The sequence below is a fragment of the Aotus nancymaae genome, unplaced genomic scaffold (assembly GCF_030222135.1).
Source record: "Aotus nancymaae isolate 86718 unplaced genomic scaffold, 86718_ANA_hifiasm-v0.15.2.pri h1tg000040l, whole genome shotgun sequence".
Lineage (NCBI taxonomy): Eukaryota > Metazoa > Chordata > Mammalia > Primates > Aotidae > Aotus > Aotus nancymaae.
This window is the reverse complement of record NW_026988454.1, coordinates 13,808,382-13,834,519: the sequence shown is the minus strand read 5'-3', so window position 1 is coordinate 13,834,519 and position 26,138 is coordinate 13,808,382. Positions and strand designations below refer to the sequence as shown.

The 26,138-nt window shown below is 38.1% G+C and overlaps 1 protein-coding gene across 4 annotated transcripts in view; it reads right to left on the bottom strand.

Moving 5' to 3' along the window:
• Positions 1 to 26,138, bottom strand: part of IPCEF1 (interaction protein for cytohesin exchange factors 1) — a 190,345-nt gene that overhangs the window by 9,194 nt on the left and 155,013 nt on the right. For all 4 annotated transcript variants that reach the window (XM_012452080.2, XM_064360538.1, XM_064360537.1 and 1 more), the window contains one exon: positions 4,487 to 4,680. In XM_012452080.2, the coding sequence (XP_012307503.1) occupies positions 4,487 to 4,680 (194 nt within the window). The remainder of the gene's footprint in view (positions 1 to 4,486; positions 4,681 to 26,138) is intronic.

Sequence of the window (26,138 nt, the reverse complement as noted above, 5' to 3'; positions counted from 1 at the left end):
AATTATGTTTATTCTCCTACTAAAACATAAGCTTTAGGAAGGCAGGCCTTTTGTCTTGATATGCCCATTGCTAGAGCCCCAAGTGTCTGAAAGAATGACTGAAACATGTAGATATTCATTGAATACCTGTCAAAAAAATGAGTATATAAAATAAAAAATAAATGAATTACCCATTTGCTTTTTATTCTCTTTTGTATTCTGAACCATCTTTGGAGTCTGAGGAAATCCTTTCCATTAAACAAAGAAACTAGACATTGATTGATTGGTAGATAATTAGTTAGATAAATAGATAGATGATAGATATTAATAGACAGCTAGATAGATAGTATGACAGATAGATAGATGATAGATAGACAGATAGATAGACAGACAGATAGATGGATAAAGATAGGAAGCCTTCCTTCCAAAACGGAGAAAAAACAGTGCAGTAGCAAAGTAGAGGGATTGTTTATAGAAAGTCAGGCAGGGCCAAAAGAGAAGATTGCTTCTCTCTGAGTTTTCAATATCTATGCTTCAAAAACAACATTTCCAAAAAACCAAAAAAAAAAAAAGCTTTCATCCTCACAGTGCTATTAATATAAAGTTATTTAAGGTGTTTTATTTTGTTCTAAAGAAATTTAGACATCTAAATCTTCAGAGGAAGATCCTAATTCATCATGTTAAAAAACTACATAAGATCTCTGAAGATTAATAAAAATTGGGGAAACTGACTTTGGAAAGGCAAACATAAATTAACCCCTCTTTACATCTAATAACATTTTTAGAAAAGGGTCTTTTCCGCTTTGGGCATTAAGCTGACACTTCTCACATGGCTTTTGGCTCTAAGTAGTTCAAATGTTTTACCACTTGGCTCAAATCTGTGTTAATTCTTTTACAGATGAAAGAAAAAAATGTAGACAATAATACAGAAGAAGGAAATTAATGAAACAACAGAACGTTCCAAGCTCGTTCCTACACCAGGCACCCTTGGGCTGAGCCTTGTCCAGCAGCCCAGCTTCTTCTGGATGGCGCAGGAGGCTTTTGGAGGGCTTTGAACTATTTTCACAACATCCGCTCTGCTTTCTGGTGGGCAAGGAAAGTTTGGCAAGGATTCCAAAAATATCATGAAAGAGAGTGCTATACTTTCAGTTTTTACTCCAAATAGTCAGTGCATGGCTTGGCTCAAGACTTAAGCATTGGAAATGGGTTCCACCAGAGCAGTTATGGGGAAGAGGGGGCGACTTTTGACATAGGCCAGAGTAACTCAGAGAGAGTTCCAGTTGGACCCATTAATTATTCCATTAATAATTTATTTTAAAATAAAAACAGGCTTGGCCGAAAGTCAGTGAATGTTGAACTGTTAGAAATTCCTAAATATCTACATTTGGTGTAAAACATAATACGATCAACTTTTGCTCAGATTCAACTTGGAAGTTTGCTCAACTTCCTAGAAGAATTTCCCTGGAGTGTAATCATTCCTGTAATATCCCAGTGCTGGGATTTTTCTTATTTACGGAATGCGTCTACAGCAAATATAAACATTACTGTTAAAACAGTTTCCTAGCTTCTGCATGAAACTGTTGTCTTTGCTTGCCCACACTCCTACTTTGAAGTTTTTAAAAAACAAACATTTCCTCTGTGTATGACATATTCTCTGTGCCATGTATCATACACAGAGAAAAGCGCACAAATAGAAAAGTTAGTGCTTAAAGAATTATCACAAAATAAATCCTTCCATACAACTACTACCAAGGTCACAGAAGGACCCATACCCACCACTCAGAAGCTCCATTTGCTCCCCCTCAGTCCCATTCTCTCTTCTTCCTCAAAGGCAACCACCCTCTTGACTGCTTTGAATTTTAAAAACAGTGAGAAATAATTATTATACCTTTCCAACATGAACACGAATACATGTATCAAGTTCTCTCTCTCCTTCGAATAGTTTGATGTGCTTTGCTTTTGTTTGGCTTCTTTGGCAAGGTCAATTTCCACATCAACATGTCCTCCTACCTCCTGAGGTTACTAGGACTGCCTGACGTGGGTCCTGTGACATTTCATCAGCCCCCAGCACTATGCTCTGGGGAGACCTGAGGGACCTGTGGAAAGGGCTGCTTCCCACAAATGTCCAGAGAGAGCAGTTGCCCAGCAGCATGGGGCAGGCAGCCCTGAGCGGGCCCCCAGTCTTCTCTGCTTCCTGGTATCCAAGGCCTTGTGTAACTCCTCCCTGAAAATGAGATGACCTAATGACTTCCTTCTACTGAATAGAATACTGCAAAAGTAATGTGATGTCATTACTGCCACTGGCTTATAACCCAGCTTGCTCACCCACTCTCACTGTGTTGCTTTCCAAGTTGTGAGCTGCCCTATGGAGAAGCCCCTGTGGCAAGGAACTGAGGGTAGCCCCTGGCCAACAGCTGGAGAGCAACCGAGACCCTCAGTCCAACAACCTGAAAGCACCTGAATCCTGCCAATTAACTACAGGCAAGAGCTTAGAAACTAATCCCTCTCCGTGGAGGAATGAATGCAACCCCAACAGAAACCTTGATCACAGCCTTGTGAGAGACCTGGGGACAGAGGCATTCGACCAAGCCACACCCAGATTCCTGGCCACAGACATTTTGAAATAATAAATGCTAATTGTTTGAAGTTGCTAAGCTTTGGGATAATCTGTTACTTAGCATTGGATAACTGATACACTGGCAGAAAAGCCATGGCTGCTGACTTCACCACTGACATAGTCATAGTGCACAGAGTGCATGAGGTCACAGAGACTCATAGGGAACAGTAACAGGTAACACTAATTCTTTTCACAAACTTGGGCCCCCAGTGGCCAGCTGAGGGCATGGTGCCTTAAAGATCTAGAATCCTGAGTCTGCTGCTCTATGGAAGGCCTGAGGCCACAGTCTTTCTCCTAGTAATGACTCAAACCTCTCCTTGGCCTCTACTTCCTGCTTCTCCCAACATGGACTACAACTATTATCCATTGACAGACATTCCACTTCCTTGTATGTCCTTCCCTTGGCATTCATTTCTTCCTGACTCACTGGCTTCGTGACATTGTTCCTAATGCCCCCAGTAAGCCACTTTCCCCCTCTGGGCCACCAAAGCACCCTGAGAACATCTCAACCATAGTATTTTTGCACTTCATTTTAATCACGTATTCATTTTCCTCTGTTTCCACCCCCAGTATTCGTTTTCCTCTGTTTCCACCCCCGGTATTCGTTTTCCTCTGTTTCTACCCCGAGTAGAGTCCATTCAATGGTCCCAGTCACCTAGAATAGTAGCTGGTACACAGTAAGAGTCAGAAAATACTTGCTCAATGAAATATTTACTCACTCATATCAGCTATCACAGACAAAGAAGACAGCAAAATCCCAACACATGTGACATACTACATTGAATAATCAAACATATTCATTAGCTTTGTACATACTGTGAAATGATGACTGGTGATATCTTTTATCATCATTAAAAAATGTAATATTAAATAGGAATGACTTTCTCTGCATTTGTATTTTCGCAGTATAATTAAAATTCACTTTTCCTCTTCCATTCCAGCCTCATTTTTGCAGTTTTTTAGGGCATTTAGATGTTCTACTGACTAACTGGGACGTCTGACTAACAGCCACTCAGTCTGCCTTTGTAGCCTTGTCCTTTCAATGGCTGACATTTCTTCCTGGAAAATGACTCAGGTTCTTAATGCCAACGGCCATATACAAAACAAAATTCGCTTGCAGAATCTATCAAAGCTTTTCAGATAAATCGTCTGCTAAATCAGGACTATTTTACAAAACATCCTGGCCTCCACCTGTTCATGTTATAATCTAAATGTGAAAGCAGGACACTTGTGTTATGAAGAACCATTTCGGCTCAGGGAGGCCCTGAAAATAGCTTCAGTGCTTCCCGTACACTGTCCCTTATTCCCATTGTGAAAACATCTGCTGGTCTATTACCACAAAGTGTGTACTTCCCACCGTGGGTCTCTCACGGTGCTTCCTGGCTAGAGCCCCCACAGCTGACAGTCACTAAGTATCTGCTGTAGCTGAAATCAAGACATTTTCTTCTGGCTGTAGTCCAGAAGAATGGCACCCTTGCATGAATCACATGAAAACTGGAGATCTTATTTATATGACTGTTTCTTCTCACCAGTGGATGATCTCTGTCTCTCATCAACATTTATTGAAGTAGGTACTATGCTAGGTATAAGGGTTACAAAAACAAATTATGCATGGTCCTTGCTGTCTAGGAGATTAAAATTTAAAATTTTATATCAGAGTGAATGCAAAAATCAAGGCCTATTGTGAAAAACTGCCTTGGGTGCTACTGTGTGCACGTCCTAGTGCTTTAAGACTGTCAAGGTCATCACACCCTATCAAGATTATATTTACTTTCACAGCCCTTCCCTGCACCCACACAAACACGCTGTGATTAGCAAGAATCTCTCTGCAGAACCAGCCATTTCTTGCCCCACATCCTGGAGTTCATCCATGATTTGAAATTTTGTTACCTTTAATGTGCTATTCAACGTTCGGATTTTGTGGAGTTTCTCGTTGATGGATGGATTTTTACACCGCTTAACAAAGGATTTTCTCAACTCCTTTTTAGTGGAAGGTCGTCGGTCCCCAAGAGGAGATAGACTAGCTTGCTCTAATGATTTGTACAGCTTCTCCATTTCGTCATCTTCAGACACTTTTGTCTCTTCTATTTGAAAAAAAGAAAAGAAGAAGAAAGAAAGCAATAACAATAAACCCAGTGAAAAATCAAGGAGAAAACACTCAATACTGTGGTCCTAAAGCACAGCCTATGGGCACCTTCACCTCAGACTTCTTTCCAGAACTGAAAGACAATATACGTTTGCTGTCTAAGCCATCTAGTTTTCGGTATTTTGTTACTGCTGAGCCATGTGCCCTCTGAGGCACCAGGGAAGGAGTTATTTCTCTCTTCTGGCTTCAAGTGGTTCTTTGGTTTGTGGCAGCATAACTACAGTATTCACGTGGGATGCTCCCTATGTGCCTGTCTCTGTGTCCAAACTTCCCTGTTTATTAGGATATCAGTTATATTGGATTAGGAACCTACCCTACTGCCCTTTATTTTTTTTTTTTGAGATGGAGTTTTGCTCTTGTTGCCCGGGCTGGAGTGCAATGGTGCCATCTTGGCTCACCGCAATCTCTGCCTGCCAGGTTCAAGCAATTCTCCTGCCTCAGCCTTCCAAGTAGTTGGGATTACAGGGATGTGCCACCACACCCAGCTAATTTTGGATTTTCAGTAGAGACAGGGTTTCTCCATGTTGATCAGGCTGGTCTTGAACTCCCGACCTCAGGTCATTCACCTGCCTCACCCTCCCAAAGTGCTGGGATTACAGGCGTCAGCCACCATGCCCAGCCTGCCCTCGTTTTAACATGTTAAATCTGCAACAAATCCATTTCCCAATAAGGTCACATTCTGAGGTACGAGGGGTTAGGACTTCAACATATAAATTTCATTCTTTTTTTTTTTTTGAGATGAGTTTCACTATTGTCGCCCAGGCTAGAGTGCAACAATCCCTGCTCACTACAACCTCCGCCTCCAAGGTTCAAGTGATTCTCCTGTCTCAGCCTCCCAAGTAGCTGGGATTACAGGCACCTGCTATCATGCTTGGATCATTTTTGTATTTTTAGCAGAGACAGGGTTTCACCATGTTGCCCAGGCTGGTCTCGAGCTCCTGACCTCAGGTAATCCGCCCGTCTCAGCCTCCCAAGGTTGCTGGGATTACAGGCATGAGCCACCACACCAGCCCAACATATGAATTTTAGAGGGACACAATTCAACCCACACATAGTCCACCCTCCAACTTCCCAAATTCATGTATTTCTCACGTACAATACATCCACCTCATCCCAACAACTTGAAAAGTCTTAACCCATTCCACCATCAACTCTAAGACCGAAAGCTCATCCAAATATCATCCAGGCCAGGTGTGGTGACTCATGCCTGTAATCCCAACACTTTGGGAGACTGAGGTGGGCAGATCGCCTGAGATCAGGAGTTCAAGACCACCCTTGGCAATATGGTAAAACCCCATGTCTACTAAAATACAAAAAATTAGCCAGGCATGGTGGCACATCCTGTAATCCCTGCTACTTGGGAGGCTAAGGCAGGAGAATAGATTGAACCGGAAGGTGGAGATTGCAGTGAGCTGAGATCATACCACTGCGATCCAGCTTGGGCTACAGAGTGAGACTCCATCTCAAAAAACAAAATCAAAAAAACAAATTATCGTCTAAACCAAGTACTGGTGCAACTCAGTGGGGAAGTAATTCATCCTGAGGCAAAATTCATCTCCATCTGTAAACCCATACAAGTAGACCAATATCGACTCTAAAATACAATGGTGGGACAAATAAACCCTAGCAAAGTATACCCATGCTAAAGTTTAATTACTACTGCCCTAGATGATTTCTTAATGTTCTTCCCAGAACTACGCTTTGAGAGAGGAAACCTGTCTGTGGTCTGTGGTTTTGAGTAGAAAGTGATCTTCCTCATTTTGCCACACAGACTCCACCTCCCTTCCCAACTGCACTTTGCCAGCCTCGGCCCACATGACTGCAGTGAAGCGACTCCACCACAGGATCTACTGGGGACCATACGGACTAGACGAGGCCAATGGCAGTTCCACCATTCTGGCCACAGTCATTGATTCAGAGATGAACAAGTATCTCTGGTCAGGCCATCCGGGCCCAGGAAGACTCAGTTCCAAGACTTTAGTTTGGATATCAGATAAGTAATCTCTCTTTTTCTTAAACTTTATGTTGTGATAATGTGAGCTCCAGGAAGTATCCCCAGAATAATGATCCTGGAGGCAACCCATTCTGAGACACAGATCTTGATGATGCCGTTGGAGCCCTCTTGGCCTATGGGAGCTAATATGTTACCCATATTAAGCTACCCTGGGTTCAGTTTTCAATCACAGGCACCTGGATGGGCCTCAAATGATACAGAGGTTACTCAAAGAAAATCTTCATCTCTTGATGTTGCTTTAATTTCTAAGAATGACAGTCTGTTATTTCTTTATTCCCTGAAAATAAGCTTGGGAAAGAAACACAATGAGATTTCTCTTCCCACTACATACTCCTTAATGTTTATATGTTTCACTTCCTGTCCACAGAACCAGCTTGAAGGAGGATTCTATAGAAAGTATGGCATTAGAGGAACTAGAAAAACAGCCTCTCCACAGGGTAGAGAAAAGCATTTAATGGGAACCTAGGAGCATCAAAACCAAGCAAACCTCACATATCTTAGCGTTTACTTCTCTACCATTAGAAGTATTTAAGCAAGAATCAGTTTCCCCTCATCTATCCCAGAAAGCCACCGATATTCTTTCACAAAATGGAAAGCAAAGATGATGCACTAACTTCTTAACTGACTTAAAGTGTTCGTCGCCACAACCTCTTTTTTCTCTACCAAATCATCTCACAATAAAGGGAAGAAAATATTCAAAACTACATCTGAAGACAGTTAGACTTTTGGCTCAGGCCATGTGCAGACATCAAAAGTGTCAATAATCACATGAAAAGATGCTCAATATCATCAGTCCTGAGGGAAATGCAAGCCAAAACCACAATGAGATGTGCCTTCACACCTATCAGGGTGGCTACAATTAAAAAGACAGACAGTAGAAAGTGTGGGTGAGGATGTGGATAAATTGGAATCCTCATACATTGCTAGTGGGAACGTAAAACAGAGCTGCTACTTTTATTTTATTTTATTATTCATTTTTTAAAGACAGGGTCTTGGTCTGTCACCTGAGCTGGAGTGCAGTGGCACGATTATAGCTCATTGCAGCCTTGAACCCCTGGACTCACTAGATTCTCTGGCCTCAGCCTCCCAAGTAGCTGTGACTACAGGTGCATGCCACTATAATCAGCTAATTGGAGTTGTCACTTTAGAAAATAGATTGTCCATTTCTCAAAATGCTAAACATGGAGTTTAGCTTGTGCCACAGCAATTCCACTCCTACATAAATCCCCAAGAGAACTGAAAACATATCTTCACACAAAAATGGTACATGAATGCTCTCAGCAGCATTGTTCCTAACAGACTAAAAGTGGGAAGAGCCTAAATGTTCATCAGCTGATGAAAAGAAAAACAAAATGTGCCATTTGCATGCAACAGATTATTCAATAATTAAAAGTAATAAAGTACTCAATTATCCACAGTACCATAACATGGGTGAACCGTGAAAACATTTTGCTAAGTAAAAGAAGCCAGTCACAAACAACCACATATTGCGTGACTCCATTTATATGAAATGTCCAGATTAGACAAACCCACAGAGACAGAAACTAGAATAATAATTGCCTGGGGTCTGGGAGAGGACAAGCGAGAATGAGGAATGGCAGCTAATGTGTAGGGATTTCTTTTTGTGATGCTGAAGTGTTCCAAAATTGGATTGTGATGACAGTTACACAATTCTGAATATACTAAAATCCACTGAACTGTACACTTTTATGTGTGAATTTTATGGTATGTGAAATACATCTCAATAAAGTTGTAAAAAAGGAGTCATTTATGAGATTGTCATGAGAACTGATGCTACACAGCAGAAATACTAAGATGGCCACAGTCCTGGCGTTAAGCTGGAGACACTAGAAAGTCTTAAGGAGATTAAGTGGAAAGAAATCCGACTTCCAAAGGGAACATTAGGATTGAGGACTTGGAGTTTTCAGTTTTCAGACACACGGTAATTTCACATGTCCTTTTTTTTTCTTAAATACAGCTAGCCAGGTAGAATTCTATTTAGATTAAGGCATAAACACACAGCTTTCAATACCACACTACTTTTGAATTAAGGAATATATATTTAACAAACATCAATGAGTAAACAAGAGTATGACAAAGATAAATAGAATGTTTTTTTTACATTTCTGTGTGTTCACCAAGTAGCTAATTGTGCTACCAAAGACTGTGATAGAAAACAACCTACCAATTGAGCCACTAAAAGAAACAAATATTTTTGACTAACACATTTCATTTGTAATTATGTCAGAGTAACAATTATTATATTTAAAATCAATAGATATTATATCAGTAAAGATAAAAATAACTTTAGAATCTTGGGATAACATGGAATAGAATATATTCCCTACATGAAAAATAAATGGAACTTCCTTTTGGATAGCTTTATTATTATTTAATATATTTACATGAAGATATATGATCTTTATGTTAAAAATATCTTAAGGGTATCTTCCTCCCCCTCCTCCATTTCTTTTTCTAACTTAAACTTTGGGGTGGGCAGCTGTGTACATGTATATAGAACTTGATCTCCCAATAAATACTTAAACTTTAAAATTAACAAACAAATAAAGTGACCCTGTTGGGGTAACCAGACATGAAAACAGAATTCATCTAAAATTCACATATTAAGTAAAAAAAAAAAAAAAAAAAAAGAACATCTTCTATTTGAATTCATCCAAAAATGAGATAATGGCAAGAAGTATGTATGTTCAGACAGGATTAAAGCTGTTCAGGAAACGAGGATAATATGAAAGGTAAATTATCACTCAGCTTCCTGCCTCTCGGGCACCCCTCTCTCCTCAGAGAAAGCCTGGAACTGAAAGACTGTGTGTCTGATCTCTAATAACCTGATCCCAGAATTACCCACAAGCATAAAACAGTAAAAGAATAAATGCTGGCATTAGGAGACAAGAAAATACCCTTACTGGCTTTTTTATGTGTCATAATCTAAGGGGTCTACAACATATCACTAAATACTCAGGGGATGCACCTGTGCCCCGATTCCATGACCCAATCAGGGACATTATATTGTTTTTATTGTTGCTGATGGCTGGTGCTTAGGTCTTCGCAGGGCCATACAATGAACATCCAATAATAATGGAAGCAGGTGACAAGTAGGATCATAGGACAAAAAAGGACCCAAAAGGTATAAACGCAAAACAAAATACAGCTTCTACCTGACCCCAAAGCAAATGGGAGGATCCTTCTCAATTGCCATACTAAGACTACTACAGGCTTATCAAACCTTTCTGGCTACCCTGGTAACCCCAACAGGCTTTTCAGTAAAGTAGTATTTTTAAAATCTCCCTTTTGCTTTTTATGCAAATATTTTTCTAAATTAGAATTTCATAGTAGAAAACACTACATTATTTCTCTTATTTTACCAGATCATACAGAGCAAGGAAAAAAGATTGGCAGAAAAGACCGCTTGTCTTTTTCCCATTGGAAACGGGAGCCAAATTAATTATTTCCACCCCCCTTATCTTCTGAAGCAAAATAAATGAATTTTGTCTGACGGCCAAGTGTTTCCAATGCAATTTTTATCCTTCCTCTCTAGTGTATATTTGTCTTCCTACATAAAACAGCAGGACTTTGATTTTGCCACATAAGGCACTTTAAAATCTATCTTATCTCACCTCACAAGTGTTTTGTCAAGGAAGATGAAAACTATTTTTATTTTATGGATGAAGGATTCCAGAAAAACAGTAAGTGATCTTTTCAAAATGCAAATTAGTGATGGAGTTAAGAATAAAAGTTCCCTTCCACACTGTGTGGAACCATGCTCTTCTAGACCAGTCCTCTCAAACTTTAACAGGCAGTCACCTAGGAATCTTGTTAACATGTAGATTCCACTTGAGTTCATCGGGGATGGTGCTGAGATTGTACATTTTTAACAAGCACCTACGTGGTGCTGGCATTGCTGCTCCATGTACCATACTTTGAGTAGCAAGACTAGTCTATCTGTTGGCAATTTTTCATGCAATGCTAACCTCCATTCATTGAAAGAGAAAGTGACTAGAGTTACAACTAGCACACTGAGATTTGTCCATAAAGCAGCACTCTGTACCATGTCTTAACTAAAAAAAAAAAAAAAGAATGAAAGAAAATTTGGCTTTGCTCAAGGGAGTATGTCCAAAATCCCTGCTTAAAAGTGCCAGCGCCTCATATGTTGAGTTTGTAGGAATTTGAGTTAATGTCAGTGACCCTTTACATTTGTTAGGCTACTTAGAATATCTCAAGGGCTGAGACTCCTAAACTTTCTCCAAATTTAGGTCAGCTACCTAACTAGTTAGACTCAAGAAAGGATATATATAGATATAGATATATATGGAATATGGATATGGATATATATGGAATATACATATATATGGATGTATATGTGGATAGATATGGATGTGTATGTGGATATATATGGAATTTATATACACATATATATATTCTGAGCTAGTTTAACAACAACAAAAATATATGTACATACATATTTTTAACAAGAAAAATATATACATATATACATATACATACATATATATACACACACATATATATATGTATTTTTTAACAAGATCCTTCTTGGTGACATTAGCAAATGAGACAAAACAAATTTTAACCAACAGTTAGAAGTTCACTCCTTTCCAAGATCATGCCAAATGAATGCGCTGCTCCCTTCTCCTCCTCCTCCATACCCCAGCCTATTGTCTGCTCTGACAGCACAGGCATGCCCCAGTAGGCTCAGAATTTGGCTGTCGAGAACACTGTATGCAGATTACTTCCTTAAATGCTGTATTTTCAACTTTGCCTCCCCCACTATCTTATTTTTGGTCTTTCCTTTGTGCTTTCTAGAATGTGGCTGTTTATTTAGAACCTAAATGCTGGATTCAGAAGACAGGAGGGGAATTCATATGCCACGTTTCGTATCAGAATTTGAACGGAAATTTGTTTCAAATTAGAAAAGTCTAAATGATGTCCCAAGGAAGATAATTTTAGGTCCCCAACAGGCAACACTTGGAAAAGTTTAAGTAGAAAGCAGCATTTCCTGTTCATACACAATGTTCTAAGTGCCTGAGAAAGAGAAGACCATGGAAGGCACTTGTCACCAAGAGAAGAAAAAAACTATACAACCATTTGGGTATTTTGCATACCCTTTAAGGCTTTACAAATGTTACTTAATATAGCACTTGATGCCAAAAGATCAGAAATATTTTATAGGCTTTCTCCAATTAGTAAACTTGACAACTCTACAACATAGCAAAAAGATTTGAAATCATAATAATAAATTTAAATTATTTAATTAAGAAAAAAATCTGGGTAAACATTCTAGCAGTGAGGACACTACTGACCAACAACATTAGCACAGTATATTTGGGAGAGAAATCTATTTTTGCTGCTGTTGGGTAGAGACAGCTATCATACATTGAGTTTTTACTATGTGTGACATGCACTGTGTTATTTCTTTTTTTTTTTTTTTGAGATGGAGTTTCACCCTGTTGCCAGGCTGGAGTGCAGTGACGTGATCTCAGCTCACTGCAACCTCTGCCCGCCAGTTTAAGCAATTCTCTTGCCTCAGCCTCCCAAGTAGCTGGGACTACAAGCATGGACCACCACACCTAGCTAATTTTTGTATTTTTAGTAGAGATGGGGCTTCACCATGTTGGCCAGGATGGTCTTGATCTCTTGACCTCGTGATCTGCCCACCTCAGCCTCCCAAAGTGCTGGGATTGCAAACGTGAGATGCCACTCCTGGCCTTAATTCTTAGACCAAAATTATTTTATTATCTTTTAACACTTCTATGAGAAAAGTATTATTAACCCTGATATAAAAGACAGGATATCAAGGCATAGAAGGATTAAAACTCTTTCACCAAATTCACAGAGAGACATACCTAGTTCTTACTCCAAACCTCATTTTCTTAAGCACTATGCTGTAAATTCGCATAGCTATACTATGCTATGAATATATATTTGATGCATTCTTTTGAATAAAACTCAATGAAGACTATATATTTCAAATCAGGCAATATATAGTCACTGAGATGGTAGTTGACTGAACTGGACAGACCAAGGCTCAGATTCCTGCTTGAACTACTGCATTTTCAAAGGGAGCAATCCTCATACAAAGCCTCTGCTTCTGAGGTGCCCAGGTTTTGTACCTCAAAATCTGTCCCCACAAGGCCACAGGGCACCAGACCTGAGGGCCGAAAATTGATAAGCCAGCCAGCAATCTAGGACACAACCACAAAATGAGATTACCTGCTTGGGGATTTGAACCGGACACTTGGGAATCATGAACCAGTTGAATCAAAAGCAGAAGGTAATAATCATAAATACATGTGTACAAGACTGCAGCCATCTATTAAACAGAGGTATGAGTGCTTAGAAGATGAGAATGCCAAGTTGGGAAAACACTCTGTTGGGAAAGGTGAGGTGATTTTAAAACATGGAGATATGTAACAAACCTGCACATCCGGCACATGTATCCTAGAACTTAAAATTAAATTAAACTATTTTAAAACGATGGCATAGAAAAGAAATTCCATGAGAAACTAAACAGATTAAGAGAGACAGAGAACACCCAGGTATGAAGCTAGTGTTTTTACTAGTGCTCTCATAAATCAAAGACAAGAGTAGTTTTACTTCGACTTCCCTCATTTTCCTCTACTGGTTTTACCTTCTCTGCCGGAGTCATGTACCTGACTTCTCTCATGTGTTTGATGTTTCTGTTAAGACAGCTCAACTCTCTTCTACTGTATTATTGCTTTTATTGATAAGAACAAATCTAGTCTAGTGGGTGATCTTTAAAGGTTGTTTTGTTGTTGTTATTATTTAATCTTGTGGCAATCATTTTCTGAAATAAACTTAAGTTGACTCCATTGCTCAATCTGATTAAGTAGTTTTATATTCTTTAAAAAAAATTTCATTTGTTTTTTTTCACATAAAATTTTTATTCTTGTTCTTGCTTTATAAAGGGCTCAGAATGTAAAAAGTAATGTTTTATGGGGTTGCAATTTTCTGTTGAGAATGTTATTGAGTATTTTTACTGTTAAATAGCCATGTCCTTGTTCTTCTCATTTTTTTAAGGGTTTTTTTTTTTTTTATTGTACTTTAGGTTCTAGGGTCATGTGCAGCTCATGCAGGATTGTTGCATAGGTGCTTATGCGGCAAGGTGGTTTGCTGCCTCCGTCCCCCCGTCACCTATATCTGGCATTTCTCCACATGTTATCCCTCCGCAACCTCCTCACCCCCTGCTGTCCTTCCCCTAGTCCCCCACAACAGACTCCAGTGTTTGATGCTCCCCTCCCTGTGTCCATGTGTTCTCATTTGTTTTTAAATTTTATTCTTCCAAATATATGAGCACCCAGGATTAGGTAAGATATTTAAAGTAGACATAAAATTACTACATCTGCTCACATGCTAAGAAAACAGAAAACACTGGCATGCATACAAAGAAGATATTTGATCGTGTTTTTTTTTTCTTTTTAAAATACGTTTATGAGGAAGAGGTTGAATGAGAACAAAACCGTAGCAGCAGGAGGGAAGCGGGAAAATCACCTAAACTCTAGGTTATGATTCCAATGCATCATAGATAAATATGTCAGCTGTGGCCCCATAACCTGCTGATTCATCAACCATGTGGATCCATGATGGGGACAACTGAGTACAAAAGGTAGAAATGAAAATTTTAGAAAAAGCATAGGGATGAGGCTAGGATACACTTCAGGCCAAGAATAGAGAGGCAAGAAAAAGGAAGAAGTTATCTTACCTCAATTTCAATAGGCAGAATATGAAGGTTGGAACAGATACATGCCCTTATCTTTTTAATATGGAGCTCTCATTCCCTTATTGCTATGATTATTATCTACTGCAATCTATGTACTTGAATAACATGACCTGAATAGGAAGATATACCATATTCATGGATAACATGATGCTTTAAAGATAGTATTTTTCACCAAATTGATCTAAATATTTGAGAAAATTTTGACCAATATGCACAAATGATATTCTAAATAAAACCTGAAAATTAAATTCACAAGATTACCTGAAAGATAGTGCCAGGGAGAGCTGTGCTCTATGGAATACCAAAGAATGCTATAAAGATAGATTCTAACTACTGTACTAACAGAATGATTAAAAAAAAAAAAATCAGGCCAGGCAGTGGCTTACACCTGTAATTCCAGCACTTTGCGAAGCTGAGGCAGCAGATCACTTGAGGTCAGGAGTTTGAGACCAGCCTGGCCAACATGGTGAAACCCCATCTCTACCAAAAATATAAAAATTAGCCAGGTGTGGTGGCATGCCTGTAGCTACTCAGAAGGTTTAGGTGGGAGAATCACTTGAAGCCAGGAGGAGGAGGTTGCAGTGAATCGAGGTCATGCCACTGCACTCCATCCTGGGTAACAAAATGAGACTCTGTCTCAATTAAAAAAAAAAAAGAGAGAGAGAGAAAAAAAAAATTGTTTTGTGGTCAGAATATTTAAGCAAATTTCAAGCATACAATGTAGAATTGCTAACTCTAATCACTATGCTGTATATTCGATCCCCTGAGCTTATTCATTTTATAGCTGAAAGCTGGTACAGCTGTTGTTGTTTTATTTAAGAGAAAGTTTTCAGTATATTTCAACATTTGAAGAATTGCTTGGTCCAAGGGCAAGTACATTTCAAATGTTGAGATACACTGAAAACTTTCTCTTAAAAAAACAATAGCTGTACCAACTATCTCAAAATTAATAGCACTGGTATATAAAGTGATACATATTAGAATGTTTACTGTACAGTAGATGTCTCCTGCTGTCTGGATACATTTGACTTGGAAATTGGATACAGTTTGTATTCAGGCTGGGAATCTTCCACATCTGTGTTTTTAAGCTTCCCTTTTTTACAGTGGACAAGAACAGAAATAATAAATCATCCCTAATGCCCTGTTAAAAAAAAAAAAAAGAATGTTTACTGTAACACTCTGTAATAATATAAAATTGGAAATCACCTACATTTCCATCTTTCAAATAATAAATAATAATACTGTATTTGTATTAGTATTAGTATAATATTCGCACCACAGAAAGCAATGCAGTTGTCAAAAATAACAAGCTAGAGCTGCATGTACTAACAAGGAAGGTTTATGTGGAAAAACAAACAGGCTACGGATGGATATCTATCACATAATTCTATTTATGTTTTTTAAAAAAGACCGATGGTATATGTGTGTGTGTTCATATGTATATATCTGCATTGGTACATAGAAAAAATACATTCCAAACTGTTAACAACCAGAATGCAAGATCCAGAACACAAAAACTGTAGGCATTAGTGCCTAGAACAGTGATTACCAAAAAATAAAAGTACAATATATTTTTTGAATGAATGAATAATAATTTTAGTGATGAAGATATGGTAGCATTGAGAAAGTGGTGGTAAAGGAAATGTTTATTTTTTCTTGGTATGTTTCTAGATTGTTTGGGATTTTGTCAAGTATGTTATAATACTTTTGTGATTAAATAAAACTTAAATACAGATAAAGATAAGTTCTTGCCTTCCCCTTTAAAAGGAATCAGATAATGTTATAATGTGTCACAAGAAACAAACACAGTTCTTGGTAATAAAACAAAATTATTTGTAAAGTACTACCAGGGCCAGTCTGTCTGCATATAGCCCTTTTTTCTAAAAAGTAAAAAATCCTTCTAAAGATTGGAGATTTCTGATCCTGCTACATGGCATGACTAGCTAGTCCTTCAGGTTAAAAAAATATGTTCATTGGTGATAAAGAGATGTATTGAATATTGATGTCCCCTGAACCTCTTATCATGATATACTCAGCTGTATTTGAAAGCATTTTGAGAAAACAGATCCTAACGAGGGGTCTCATGCCAATGGGTCCTTCCAAGGAGGGTCTTCTGTACCTCCAGGAAGCAGCTATAGACCTGGAGCTTAATGAGTGCATAGGTGTCCAAACTTCCAAGGCACACTTCATTCCAACATTCCAATTATGAAGATATTCACATTGCACCTTTCAAATATTTAGAAAATATTTCTGAAGGCTACTTTGTAATTTTTTTTTTAAACAGAGTCTCACTATGTCACCAGGCTGGAGTGCAGTGGCTCAGCCTCGGCTCACTGCAACCTCCGCCTCCCGGGTTCAAGCAATTCTCCTGCCTCAGCCTCCCAAGTAGCTGGGACTACAGGCACGTGCCACCACATCCAGCTAATTTTTTGTATTTTTAGTAGAGATGGGTTTCACCATATTAGCCAGGATGGTCTCAATCTCCTGACCTCGCGATCCACCTGCCTCAGCCTCCCAAAGGTTACTTTGTAATTTTTAAAGGCGAAACGTTAGGGTTTTGATCGTGGGTGTTCATAACTGCCACCACCAGCCCCCACACTTTACAAATCTGTTCAGTGTTACGTTACATGGTTAACGGTCTAGTTTGTATGGCTGATATAGTACATAATACGTAAATAAATATGATCATAAAATTGCTATAGATTTGGCTTTGATTTTAACACAAAATATGCCATATGCTTATTATAAATATTTAGTGTTAAGTTCTATATTATTATTACCTCAATTCCTGAATAGTCAACTTTTAATCCAGGGGTGTCCAATCTTTTGGCTTCCCCGGGACATTAGAAGAAGAAGAATTGTCTTGGGCCACCCATAAAATACACTAACAATAGCTGATCAGCTGAAAAGAAAACAAATCACAAAAAATTCTCATAATGTTTTCAGAAAGCTTATGAATTTGTGTTGGGCCACACACCCCATACCATACCCCACTTCTGTACAGTATCTCTCTGACCTCTTGGCCCTGCCTCTTGTAAAAAAAAAAAAGCATGGTATTTAACAACTGCTAAATCTATCTCCTACCTCCTCCTCAGTGTTAGCTCTATGGGGGTGTTTATTTTGGCTTTTGTTTGCTTTTTGCTCAGCTCATGGCACAGTGCTTGGCATATGAAAAGCACTTGGCAAATATTGTTCAATGAATGAAGTTCCCACACCCAGAAATATCTCAGTAGTATTTACATGCTTCTGTTTCTAGCCTTAGGTGGGTGACCAGTAGTTATTGAAAACCATGTGATTTCTTAATCGAGATAAAAAAGCATTTAGCCATAGGGAAAGGATACATGTTAACCCCATTAAAACTGAGTTCTATTCATTAAAAGATACTGCTTTACAAGAAAAGTGAAGTAAAAAGGTAGAAAATATATTTTCAATAGTTAAACTGACAAAGAGTATCCAGAATGTATAAATTCCTACAAATCCATTGGAAAAACAAAACTACACCTGTAAAAGTATGGATAAAAAAGTGAAATAAACACTCGTTGATGTGCTAATCCATAATCAAGATTACCACCTGCCAGTTTTGCAAAGATTTAGAAACCCAACTTTACCAGTAAGGATGTGGGGCTCTGAAATACATCTGAAGAGATATATTTTGGCGGAACCAATTTAGAAAGCAATTTGTCATCATCTAGCAAAGCTGAAGATAAGCATACATCATGGCCAGCAATTCCATTTCCAGGTACATACCCTTAGAGAAATTCAGGCACATGTGGACCAAAATACATATGTAAGAATTTTCATTAAGAACATTTAAAGACAAGCCTTAGACTGAAGGAAAATATTTGCAAAACACATAAGTAAAGGGCTTAATAATTAGAGTGACTATAGCAAATAACAATGTAGTATATAGTTCAAGATAGCTAGAAGATTTTTAACGTTGTTACCACAAATAAATAATAAATGCTTCAAGTGATGGATATGGTATTACCCAGATTTGATCATTATACTATATATTCATGCCTTGAAACATCACACTGGGCTGGGCACAGTGGCTCACGCCTGTAATTCCAGCATTTTGGGAGGCGGAGGTGAACGGATCACCTGAGGTCAGGAGTTCAAGTCCAGAATGGTCAATATGATGAAACCCTGTCTCTACTAAAAATACAAAAATTAGCTGGATATGGTGGCGGGTGCCTATAACATGGAGGCTGAGGCAGGAGAATCACTCGAACCTGGGAGGCAGAGGTTGCAGTGAGCCCACACTGTACCACGTTAATACATACAATTGTTATGTGTCAATTATAAGTAAGAAATTAAATAAAAATAAAAAGTAAACTATCTTGTAGACAATAATGTATCATCGAACTGAACATTCTGCTCTTATGTACTTCCTATATTTATATTGACCCAGTTTGAATCTGGTCCCAAAAATTCATAAAATACATGACTGTCAACATCACATAAGCAAAAATCATTAACTTGTACATGTAGAATAATAAAATGACTTTTGACATTAAAAATATTATACATATACACACACATACAAAGACTCAACAATAAGAAAATAAAAAGCTAATAAGAAATAGGCAAAAGATCTCAATGGATACCTCACCAAAGAAGGTATATATGAAAATTAATAAATTCTGAGCAGCCAGTTTATATTAAAGAAAAGAAGGCATATAGATAGACAAAAAAAGCGTATGAAAAGATGCTCTATATCATGAGTCATTAGGGAATTCTAAATTAAAACAATGAGATGCTACTACCCACTTACAGGGATGGCGAAAATCCAAAACAGAGACATCAAATGTTGGCAAGGATGTGAAGCAACAGGAACTCTCATTCATTGCTGGTGGGAATGCAAAATGGTACAGCCACTTTGCAATACAGTTTGGCATCTCTTATAAAGTTAAACATACTCTTACCATAAAATCCAGCAATTGTACTCATTGATATTTACCCAAAAGAGTTGAAAACTTGCATCATGCAATAATCTGCACACACGTTTATCACAGGGTTATTCATAATTTTAAAAACTAGAAAGCAACATGGATGTCTTTCAATAGGTAAATGAATAACAAACTGTGATGCCTCTATTCAATGGAACATTATTCAATGATTAAAAACTGACCTATCAAGCCACAAAACACTTAGAAGAAACTTAAATTCATATTACCAAATGACAGAAGCCAATCTGGAAAGGGTATATACCATAAGATTGCAACTATGTGACATTCTGGAAAGGTCAAAAAAAGATTAGTGGTTGTCAAATTCTTGGGGGAAAGGTAGAAGCATGAATAAGTGGAGCACAGGGGATGTTTTTTATGGCAGTGAACCTAGTCTGTGTGACACTGTAATAGTGGATACATGCTATTATACATTTGTCAATACCCATAGAACTGCACAACATAAACAGTGAAACCTAATGTAAACCATAGACTTTAGTTAATAAAAATGAATGAATATTTATTACCAGTTATAACAAATGAACCATATTAATACAAGGTGTTAATAATAGAGAAACGGTGTAGGGAATGGAGGGGTATATGCATACTCTGTACTTTCTGCTCAATTTTTCTATAAATTGAAAACTGCTCTACAAAGTTAAACCTATTAATTTAAAAATAAGAATGTCAGGCCAGACACAGTGGCTCATGCCAGTAATCCCAGCACTTTGGGAGGCCAAGGCAGGCAGATGATCACAAGTTCAGGAGTTCGAGACCAGCCTGGCCAATATGGTGAAACCCCGTCTCTACTAAAAATACAAAAATTAGCTGGGCGTGGTGGTGCGCACCTGTAGCACCAGCTACTCAGGAGGCTGAGGCAGAAGAATTGCTTGAACCCAGGAGGAAGAGGTTTCAGTGAGCTGAGATTGCACCACCTCACTCCAGTCTGGGTGACAAAGAAAGACTTCACCTCAAATATATATATATATAATATATATATTTATATATATATTATATATATTATATATATATATAATATATATAATATATATATATTTATATATATTATATATATATATTTATATATATTATATATATATATAATTTTATATATATATATATATATATAAAAGAATGTCTACAGCAGCATTTTACATAAGAGACCATGGCTGAAAAAAAAGTGTTCATCAATAGTAGATAAATTTATTGTTGTATAGTCAAACTATATAGAGTACTATAAAGCAATGAAAATGAATGAATTCCAGCTAGACAGAGAGGATATTACAAGGAGTTTCTACATTATGCCTGCATTTCTCTAGGGGCATACACCTGGAAATAGAATTGCTGGCTGTGATGTATGCCTATCTTCAACTTTACTAGATGATGACAAATTGCTTTCTAAACTGGTTCCACCAAAATACATCTCTGCAGCATGGGTGAGCACTCTCAGTGCCCCACACCCTCACAAGTAATTTGCAGGCTAATTTCTGTTTCTTGGGCCAAATGGTGGCCACATGGATATTGTGTGTGTGTGCATACATGTGTGTGTATTTATGGAGTATTTTAGATACATAAAGACAGAGAGAGAGAGAACACTCTTGTATGTATATGATACTTTTCACTATAATTAACAATTTCCATGAAAAAGAGAAAATGATAAAGTATATAAATAACAAGAGTCATGAAAAGAACTAGAAAACCAAGCATTTAGATTTAATTAAGCCAAAAAGCTTCAGCACAGCAAAAAAAAACAATCAGCAGAGTAAACAGGCAACCCACAGAGTGGGAGAAAATTTTCATTACTTGTACATCTGACAAAGGACCAATATCTAGAATCTATAAGGAACTCAAATTAACAAGAAAAAGAAAACAATCCTATCAAAAAGTGGGCTAAGAACATGAATAGACAATTCCCAAAAGAAGACATACAAATGGCCAACATGAAAAAGTGCTCAATTAGTGATGAAAACCACTAATTGTCAGGGAAATGGAAATCAAAACCACAATGTGATACCACTTTATTCCTGCAATAATGTCCATAATCAAAAAATAATAGATGTTGGTGTGGATGTGATGAACAAGGATCACTTCTACACTGCTGGTAGAAATGTAAACTAGTACAACCACTATGGAAAACAGTGTGGAGAGTCCTTAAAGAACTAAAAGCAGAACTACCATTTGATCCAGCAATCCTACTACTGGATATCTACCCAGAGGAAAAGAAGTCATTATACAAAAAAAGATACTTGCACATGCATGTTTATAGCAGCATAGTTCACAATTGCTAAAATATGGAAGCAGCTCAAATGCTCATCAATGGATGAGTGGATAAAGAAATTGTGGTGTATATATATATACCACTATGATATATATATCATAGAATACTACTCAGTCATAAAAAGGAACAAAATAATGGCATTCACAGCAATCTTAGATGGAATTGGAGGCCATTATTCGAAGTGAAGTGACACAGGAATGGAAAACCCAACAGCATATGTTCTCACTCGTAAGTGGGAGCTAAGCTACGAGGATCAAAAGGAATGATAAAATGGACTTTGGGGACTTGAGGGAAAGGATAAGACGGAGGTGAGGGATAAAAGACTACAAACTGGGTACAGTGTATACTACTCAGGTGATAGGTGCACCAAAGTCTCAGAAATCACCACTGAAGAATTCATTCAAGTAACCAAACACCACCACCTGTTCTCCAAAAACCTATGGAAATAAAAAATTAAAAGTAAATAAAAATATGCGTCTATCTCCATTTACTTTTACTCTCCTGCTAAGGAGTAAATAATAATAACATCAAAAAAGAAAGAAAACCAAGCATTCAATCAACAACAAGAAGTTATAAGAAAGGGAAGAAAAACTGAAGACTCCTCTGATAACTTTCCAATCCTCTATGCCACTAGACCACATGATAAGCAAAACAAACACTTCTGCCTTGCTGCCAGACTGACAAAGGAGGATTGGCCTGTGACAGATCGAAGCCATATTAATTTAAAAATGACCCCAGTATCAAATATGAAAATAGCCCCTATTTTTTCTTCCAATGCTGTTTTCCATACTCTATACAGATGAAAAGAGCTTAAAAAATTGTTGATAAAACACAGTTCTAGTAGTATACTATTAAAAGGGATGTCCAACGTGACAGACTTTGAAGACTTATTTTTGTCTTGACAGACGCAGTTTTCATCTGGAATAAATGTGGTATTCTGAGCGGGAATTTGTGGCCATGAGCAGTGGTACACCTAGCATACTTAATGCCCAGAGCAGATCACTTTTAATACCCTCTCCTCAATGTTTCAAACTGTTTTACATCTAAAATCACAATGGCTCACACCTGTAATTCCAGCACTTTGGGATGCCGAGGCAGGTGGATCACCTGAGAGGTCAGGAGTTCAAGACCAGCCTGGTCAACATGGTAAAACCCCATCTCTACTAAAAATACAAAAGTAGCTGGGCGTGGTGGCGCCTGCCTGTAATCCCAGCTACTCGGAGGCTGAAGCAGGAGAATCACTTGAACCTAGGAGGCGGAGGTTGCGGTGAGCCAAGATCATGCATTCCACTGCAGTCTGAGCAACAAGAGAGAAACTCCGTCTCAAATAAAATAAAATAAAATCCTCACCTCTAAACTTACTCCTTTCTGAGTGGAAGATTCCTCTTACCTTATTCACATTCTGTCTCTTCTGAACCTACTACCTTCCTTTTTCAATTATGACTTCTAACTCCTCAAACCTTCCCACTCCTTTCAAACTGTCATCAGCACTCTAAGCTTGTGTACCTCCAAAGTCTGGATTACACTTGCCACCATCTCCCAAACCTTTGCCCCAGTGACTTCCCGCCACCTACCACTCCTAACTCCTAGCCTCAGGAAAAATTACAGGAAGAAGAAAAACAAAGATGATGTAAAATCTGAGTACTATGAATGGCCTAGTTAAATCACACAAATTTGCAGGTAACCTAATCAGCATAACTTCATGACAACTCACAGAGATCTTTAGCCACCTGACATGGGATCAGAGAAAGCAGATGGAGAGTCACCCATGCCTGAGATCAATGCCATTGACACCAATGATCACATATTCAAGGTTTTCCCAACATCAAATGATACATACTTCACAAAACAAGATTACTAGGAAATATTCTAGGAATAAAATTAAGTGCTAAGGATGCAAAGACCAAAATCAGTGTTCACCCTGATAGGCATGCTGTAGAATCCCTCGTTTCCCCTTTTCTTCCTATCTCCACTGCCGCCTATCTCAGCTACCACCTCACCTAAACCTTCCTATGCCCTGTCTCCCCTTATTCTATTCTTCCCTATACTCTATAGCTAAAATAATTTTTTCTAAAGCATACTTGCAACTTACCCTGATTAGAAATGGTCACCCACTAGCTGTTGAAATTAAGAAACGCCTATCCCAGTATTCAACCTCAACAAAACGTCCTTCCCATCCCCTTTTCCTGTGCCTCCCTTTTCCATGTACACAACCTGCCACTTAGATGAGATCTTGTCTTGGGTCCCTGCTCTCTTTTAAACCTCTGGGGTGCTCTGTACCTCTTCTGTGGCACCCGTTTTATTCTGCTTTCTTTTGTTAAATGTGTCTAGTTTCTCTCACTCAGCCCATTAGGTGTTAAAATTTTTTAGACCAGAGTTGTATCTTGTTCCTTTTTTATTGTTTTGAGATGGATTCTTGCTCTGTGACCCAGGCTTGAGTACAGTAGCGCGATTTCAGCTCACCAAAACCTTTGCTTCCCAGGTTCAAACAATTATCCTGCCTCAGCCTCCTGAGTAGCTAGTTTTACAGGTGTGTGCCACCACATCTGGCTAATTTTTGTATTTTTAGTAGAGACAAGGTTTCACCATGTTGGCCAGGCTGGTCTCGAACTCCTGACCTCATGATCCGCCTGTCTCAGCCTCCTAAAGTGCTGGGATTATAGGCATGAGCCACTGCACCTGGCCCCCGTTGTTCACATTTTATTCACTTTAGCACAAAGTACATCAGTACTTATTAGGTACTAAAAATAATAATAATAAATGTAAAATTATTTGAATAGAGTCCAGTTTTGGACTTATTTTTTACGGCATACTCGCTTCATGAGGAGGCATACTACATGATTCTAACAGCTCAAAGTAGCTAGCTAAAGTACTGTTCACACTCAGATTGTGCACAATTTTGTTAATATTTGTTAAATCCTAAAATCTGGCTCATTCATGTCACTTTCCTGAGATGTCACACATGCTCTAGAACACTTGTCTCTTCTTTAACAAGGTTTTTTTTTTTGTTTCTGTTTTTGTTTTAAATTCAGCTTGTTATCTACATGAGTCCCAGATCAATTCTGGCTATGCTTGTACCTGATAACTTATTTGTATAAATTGGGTATTAGTCTTATTAGTTGACATGAAGCTTTTCAGCATCCCGAGTATGGTTACTCCATTCATTAAGTAGAAGTGACACTGTCTCCACATTGTCAGCAGGTAGTGTATGTTGTACATATCTCTAGAAGACACACTGTGTGACTTGTCACACAGGCATAGGTCATGGCTCAAAAAAATTCTAACAAAAGAAAGGAGGAGCACAGGGTAAAAATAAGCTGAAATGAACATGCCATTAACCCTCTCACCTCTTCCCATCATGCTTTGTGAAAATAATCAGTGAACAATTCCTAGAGCTCTGGAACCTGGAACTCTCAGTGAAGAGAGGCAATAGGATGCAATTAACACCCTGATTCTATTTTTTTTAATATCTTACACTAAAGGAGGAAATGTCTAACAGAATATTTAAATTCAGCATAAAATCCTATCAACAACAATTTTAATTGCATACCAACTGCAAAAATATTTCTTTCATTGTCTAAATAAAAGGAAGGCTATAATATGTACTGTCTGCTTGTTTCAGGACTCAGTTATTAATCTTTAAGAATCTTTTCTGGGATGAAAGCCTCTTCCTCCAGCAAATGCATCTTGAGACAGGGTCTTAATCTTTTAAAATCCTAACTCATTTTGAACCATATTAAGACTTCTATCCCTGACATAAAAACACCTTGAACAATATTTCAGACAAAGGAATTTCAGGAATTATTTTTATTACTAACTCACAACAATACTTTTTAAAAGTCTCAAGAATGAAAAGCTACCTTTGTCTCCACATAAACACACATGTAAAAAAATGCACAAAATGAAATTTGATTACTCAACAGCAAGTCATCACAAATGCAAGCAAAGATTGGGTTGCTGTTTCCATAAAGATGACTTTAAGTGGTTCAGTTCTTCTGGGAATTTAACCAAATCCCCAGCAGGAGAAAATCATCAGCAAAAATTCTGCAACATATGGCAACTGCCAACAAATCAATGAGAAAAAAAATACTTTCATTTTCTTTTCCTTTTACTAAGAGGAATACCGTCACACTGAGCTGTTTGAAGAAGTATGCAGATTTTGCTGGTCACTCTGTGTGTAACTCAAAACTAAGTAACACCAAGTTGCTTCATTCTTTCATTAAAAGGGCTATTGGTACCCAGCCAGGCTCTATAGCACATGCAATCCTGAAATGGCATTGACCTATGAACAAGCACTGGTGCATCTTCCCATGACTCTCTGGCTATGGTCCTATAGGAAAACTCTCAACTTCCAGGGTTATCTCTTGGGAAAGAATGCAAATGG